General features: G+C 50.1%; 3 protein-coding genes across 3 annotated transcripts; 1 reads left to right on the top strand and 2 right to left on the bottom strand.

Moving 5' to 3' along the window:
* Window positions 1–2,380: 2,380 nt before the first annotated feature.
* Window positions 2,381–2,543, bottom strand: J4E82_009965 (uncharacterized protein; the record flags this gene model as incomplete). The annotated part of the gene is made up of 1 exon (XM_051736183.1): window positions 2,381–2,543. A coding segment is annotated over one exon (163 nt), but the record flags the coding sequence as incomplete, so codon positions are not given.
* Window positions 2,544–2,919: 376 nt separating this feature from the next.
* Window positions 2,920–4,492, bottom strand: J4E82_009964 (uncharacterized protein; the record flags this gene model as incomplete). Its single annotated transcript, XM_051736182.1, has 3 exons — window positions 2,920–3,592; window positions 3,654–4,343; window positions 4,425–4,492. 3 exons carry the CDS (start codon window positions 4,490–4,492, stop codon window positions 2,920–2,922), a joined length of 1,431 nt encoding a protein of 476 aa, XP_051584081.1.
* A 429-nt stretch (window positions 4,493–4,921) lies between these two features.
* J4E82_009963 (uncharacterized protein) lies at window positions 4,922–5,451 on the top strand (the record flags this gene model as incomplete). The annotated part of the gene is made up of 3 exons (XM_051736181.1): window positions 4,922–4,930; window positions 4,982–5,237; window positions 5,303–5,451. 3 exons carry the CDS (start codon window positions 4,922–4,924, stop codon window positions 5,449–5,451), a joined length of 414 nt encoding a protein of 137 aa, XP_051584080.1.
* Window positions 5,452–6,116: the final 665 nt, after the last annotated feature.

Raw genomic sequence — 6,116 nt, 5'->3', positions numbered from 1 at the left:
AGTCTCAGTTCGCGATTCTAAAAAATGTCTTGGCAGTCAATCAGGTCAGTTCACTACCTCCAGACTGACAGTTTGAACCGCAAAGATGAACTGACAACTGACTGATTGACTGATAGCAACTCTGATCGTGACGAGGATATGGAAGAAAATTGCTCAAAGATTCTAGCTTCCAATAAAAAGTTCAATGGTTGAGGATAGATGACCCATAACTATTTGAAGACGAACCACGGATAGGAAATCTTGCTCATCCATGTACAAAGCGTGAAAATAATATTCAGATGTCCTCGCTACCAAACTCCGTATCGCTCGGGTCAGGGTTGCGATTAGGGTCCCCACGAGACTGTGGAATGTGTCTTTGAATCTGCTGAAGGTCTGGTATGCATGGCAACGATCCGATTGAATAGCTTTGATTTGTTTCGCTGGACTCTACTTACGATAGGGTCTCACACAAACGCGACGCAACCTTGCGTATGTTAGCAAATAGATAATACGTCGTACGAGACTGCTCGTATTCCGAAAGCCTACCATCTTCCTTGCTTGTTTTAATACCAGACCGAGTCACTCACTGAGCATTTTCACCATCCACAAAATCTCCAAGTCTATGGAAGAACATGTCATATGTTTCCACTACAGATTTTCCCAGAGAAGAGATAGTGGCTGCAATGAGGATGAGTCTTATGAAAAACATGATAGCACCGCCCGACTGCGAAAGTGAGGCAGCAAAGGTGGTAAACGGTTACAAGACTGTAGACGGAAAAGACGACGGTGCGATGATGGCGCAGACTGCGTGCGCAGAAAAGTAGTAAATGAGCGCATGGCAGATGATTCTGCGTGTGGAAAGCATGGTTTTGGACAGAGTTGCGGGAGCTGGAAGGCGAGAATCTCCGTTTCGTGCGAAAGAGGGATGTGGAAGTTCACAAGGTCACTAACAGTTGCAAGAAAGTGTTTCAGGTTTTGTAACTGCAACTTTCTGTCTTTCATGCATAGGACGTTGCGTAGATAGTGTGAGATTTGCGATCGACTTGACTGGCTACTCACCAGTCACTATGGATGCGAGGAAATTGATCCTTGGTAGACATGACTGGAAGTAGCTGTCAAGGACTTCCATGGTCACAGTGCACAGGGTGAGTCGACTCATGACGCTCTGAAGGTTGGCAAGGTTCGATCAGATATCAGAAGTGATGAAAGGATATTATTTGTGCTTGACGCGAAGTTGTTGAAGATCTATAATCACTTGGTGCGTTGTAGTAGCTGCCAGGCACTCCGCTGTTCGAGCAAGTCGTATCTGAGTGCACCAGCGTCCAGAACGATGAACAAGCCGCACCTTCCCTACGCCTCCAATCTCGCCTTCTCCTCCTCCGCTATCTCTTCCTTCAACGCTTCTTTCTCGGTGTCCGCTGTCGTTACCTCCGAGCCCTCTTTCCCCTTCTCTGTTGTGCCTCCCAAATCCACCTTCTCCTTCTCAACCCCCTTCCCCACCGTGCCCTTCTCGATATCGACCACTCCACCATTCTCTATCATCTCTCTTACCATCTTCTCGTTATGCTTCGACCCTTGCCAAGCCCACCAAGACAACATATACGCGTTGGCGACTGCAACAGCCTCAATGGTCGTCTGCTTGCCCTCACTCCATCTCGCGATGAATCCGGTAGTTTGTATGGCTGCGGCGACCAATATCAGCCCACGACCGATACGACCGGCTTTGAGATGTTTGTCTAGGGGTCTGTTCGACATCTCTCGGAATGAGTGGCAAAGAGCAAAGTATACTATGACGTTGAAGTTGTGTAGCTGTAGAATAAATGATGAATACATCTAGATGGGGATGCCGGACATGGACGCGGACAGCGACAGAGTGAGGAGTGATTTTAGGTATTGGCTGTTATACATAGTAGTGGGTGGCCTTATTGGGTGTCATAGCCGTTCCATCCGAGCGTGTGACTAGTCACTAGCATGTGGCGAGCATTCCGGATTCTGATCCGAGACGTGCATTCGTTCGTCGACCAAGTCCGCACCCATCTTCCGGGAATACAGTCACGCTTGAATAGTCTGGTTGCCACATCACGGCCGCGTCACTAGCCAGCCTCTCCAGATGGTGCTTCACCACACCTTCTTATCCGTCCCTTGTCGGCCATCTACTCATCGAGCATCGTATACGAGATTTCCAATACCAAGCACATGCAGACGTTCACAATAAACAAGCTCCAGACGACGACCCCCAATGATCCATTCTCAAACCATTGTTGTACAGTATGAGGATGATTCCAGCTCATAATTGCGAGGAAGCTAGCGATGAATGTGGTTACGGCGGCGGAGACGACTATGCAATATGATATTTTCTTGATCACGCTCTGGGATTTGGACTCCTGCTGGCTGCATTCACAGGCGATCGTGCCGACTTCGGGATCGTATATCATCGTGTGGTGTCTTTGAGGGTTGTATAGGTAGATGAACGTGCCAGACTCGATAGCGGACGTCATTTTGTAGTGTTTGGAATCCTCGATAAATGGGCAGACGAACGCGCCGATTTCGGGACTGGGTGACATGGGATAGTGTGCTTGAGTGTGTGGTGTATGTAAGGCTGTAGTGTGGTATGATCGTAACCGAAGCCGTGTGCGAGTGTGCAAGAATTGCAGTATTGGAAAATACTTCAGTTTTATATCTTTGGAATATTCTGTCCCTCGCGATTGTACCGTGGTTGACTTTCTTGGCTCCAGCCAATCTTGTACCTGATACATGGTATGCTATCGTATGGGTATCACGATGACCCAAATTACCGTCGATGCCTGCACCCTGATCTTTTCCCAAGTAAATCCAGTCGTACAAATCCACGACGACGGTTTGCAGCGTCCTGTTGTCGAGATTGGTGCCTCTACGTCATCCAACCATATTCATGCTTGGTTTCCGACTTATGAAAATCGTCTAATTCGTGACTTCCAACTCCGGCTCTTTCTGCTCGCCGTTCACATTCGAGGGGAGTTGTGGGTCATCAGGCCATGCACCTTCGATCTCCTGCGCGGCAGCTGCAACACCTTGTTGTGGGACATCGTTGGGCTGTGGATCATGTTGAGCTAGAGGATCGCCCTCAAACCCATTTGGATTTTCTTCTGCCATTTCGCGGAACAAACCTTCGATCTCTTCTGCATCGTCGAATTCGTCTTTTGGATCGTTGGGGTTTCTGTATTTTGTCCTGAGGGTCTCTGACATATCAAAGACCTCTCCTGACGCAAGCTCAGTGGTCCACTTGTCCATGCCCTGGTTGGCCAGTGCATCTGCTGCGATATTGCCTTCGTCTACCGCGTGGGCCTTCACCCAGGTAATGAGAGTCTGAGCTTTACACTTCTCACGTTCCCGTATCCTTGCCAAAATGGGTTGGATGATATCCTTGTTCACCACCTCTTTGTTCTTGCTGTTCCTCCAGCCATTCCTCTCCCAGCCTGCAACCCAGCTTGTAAGGCAATTTTTGGAATATTCTGAATCGCTGATGATGTGAAGGTCGCGATCGATGGGAACGTGGTCAATTGCTCGGGCCATTGCGACTAGTTCGGCTCGGTTGTTGGTCTGGACATCGCCCTTGAGAGGTTCTTGGACGTTCCTGTGTTCAACGTCAGCAAATGCTCCAGGCTGTAGCACATGCTGTTTGCCATGATACTGACCTCGGATCTCTTGGGCCGAAGTAGACACCACAACCGGCTTTCGCACCTGCATTGCCATTGCCCCGCGAACCACCATCTGTGTATACAACAACGGGGCCTTTGAAATCCCCTGTCGGCTGTCTCTTCCTTTTCCCAAGTTCGTCGTCTGTCTTGACTCTGATGTTGCCTGTTTTGTCGTCGAGCTTGAGGCTCGGGTCGAAACCATCTACTGCGTTGAGCGGGAGGGGGCCGAGGCCAGGCTCGAACTTGATGTCTTGGTTGTCCAAGAGGGGTGCTGGCGATGCATCCTCCTTCTTTTGGCGCTTGGGTGCACTCTCCGATACCTCCGTGCTCCTGTCCAGATGATCTGTCGCCGATGGGGACCTGGATGCAGAGAGATCTCCTCGTAGGCTGATGGGTGCGCTGATGCCACGAACAAAAGCCTCGGCCTCTTCTTTTGTCTTGAAGCTTTTGTGTTTGGCACCACTAAAACCGCTGATCTGCGCTTGCGTAGTCGGCCAATCTGTATACACGCCTGGTTTGCGTCCGGCGGCTACTCCATAGAACTTCGGCTTTCCTCCACCTGCCATCTTTCCCTCTTCGGTTATGTACGTGTCAGGATAATCGGTCCACGGCGGAAATGGGCGGCAGAACGTAGTCGATGACCTGGACGAGGGATGGATAAAATGATCGCGGCGGATATTAGAGCACCTAATCACCTCAGTCAGATTTGGTCTGCGACATGGAAGGTTTGACGTGGTATTGAGGGCCTCTCTAGCGTGACAAACTTACCATAGGTTCGTTCCAGGTGAAGAACATATGCCGCGCCGAGTAAAGATTCGCGAGGCGCTATGTAGCATGCGACAATGACACAGAGGGGATACTGGGAGTGTTGCCGATTACAAAGCGTGAATTGCAGTATAGAGCGTTGTTGAAATGGACTTCTCGCTGCATTGTTTGTGGTTGCGGCGACAGCTTCGGAGGTGCTTGGACCCTGCAGCAAGCAACCTGTCGAGCCTCATCTTGAGAAAAAGCTAACGCGTTTGATCAAGCCCGACAGCATCGTGGATCATACGGAATTGATAGAGCACATAGGTTTTGATTTTAGGTTATGCCATGAACCACACACATCATGGCCATGAAAACGCGTATGTCCTGAGCCGTTGGACGCGCCGTGGTTGAACCTCGGAAGCTCTAACCCCACTACGTCACGCATCAAGCAATTGATCGGAGCGACTTCACCACTAAACACGTTCATCTGCACTCTCGATAAACACGACAAAATAATCATGTTCGAAGTAGGACTCTGACGATGCGTGTCTACAAATGTTGCCGCTCACAATATCCAGGGCCGTCACGCGTCAGACAATTACCGCCTTCACCTGCATCGCGCGCGATCAGTCGTGTTGACGAGTGCAGAGCTGGTTGAGATTCGCGCAGCACAGCGAACATTTGAGGGCGCATACGTCCGTACAGCAATCGGCCAGTTTTCTTTTGCGCTCGTAGTACTCAAGATCTTCACCGCCGAATTCTATTCGATCGGTGCACTGTTCGCAGTCTACGGCGCTGGCATTCTGTTTATTAGTCTGTTCCGGCGACAGCAAGGTCAGTTGACAGTCATGGTGCAGATGTATGACGACGACGCAGGTGTGGCTGCTGACAACAGATAGGTAACAAACAGTTCTTCTCAGAAGTCGGTGAGGATGGCTTGCACAGGAAGAAGTTCCGAACATCCGGCAATGTGGTCACTGTGTTGACGGCATTAAGCGTCTCAGCATACATCTGTCTGTTGGTACTGACGCTCAAACTGGCGACATGAGCATCTCATCACTGACGTCTTTGGATCGTGATGAACGGTCACGTTATCTCGACGAGTGCTTTCAGCACAGATGACGACGTTACCTTGGTACCGTCCCAGACATACGGCAGGTGACCAAAGGGTCTCCACAATGCGGAGGTTTCATCTGGAAAGAAGTCTGGAAACTACTTCTGGAAATCTGGGGAAATACATTGTCGTGTATGTATATGAGTGCCAAGGACTTTTACCTATACAAGAAACAGTGGAGTGTGTAGCTGCACGCTGACGTTGCGCGATCCACCCAGGAACTGGTCAACATGGCACGGAATCACCATGAGAGGAATGGAACGTTGTGCAACGACCGAGACTGTCACCTCGCTCAGAGCTACTTTGGAATTTGTCTAGCCCGTGTCTGCGTGTAAAGGATCAGATCAGGGTAGTTGTGTGCTATCTTGGTCGTCTCGAGGTGCAGCGGGAGGCGTGTGAGAATGATTGGCTTTCGTTTCGGTATCGGACTGTGGGGTTGTCCGCTTCCAGCAAGAAGACGTGCCAAGCGGTTTGTACTCGGACAGCGATGCGCAGACAAGTCGCGCCTTGTCCTCGCACAATCTAACCGTCGAGACTGGAGGATAAAAACTGCTCACCATGCACTGCTCAACGCGTTTGCGCGCGTTCCTGAAAACTCG

The sequence above is a fragment of the Alternaria postmessia genome (genome assembly GCF_024291825.1).
Source record: "Alternaria postmessia strain BMP 2775 chromosome Unknown scaffold_106, whole genome shotgun sequence".
Taxonomy (NCBI): Eukaryota; Fungi; Ascomycota; class Dothideomycetes; order Pleosporales; family Pleosporaceae; genus Alternaria; species Alternaria postmessia.
This window is presented reverse-complemented; position numbering and strand designations above follow the sequence as displayed.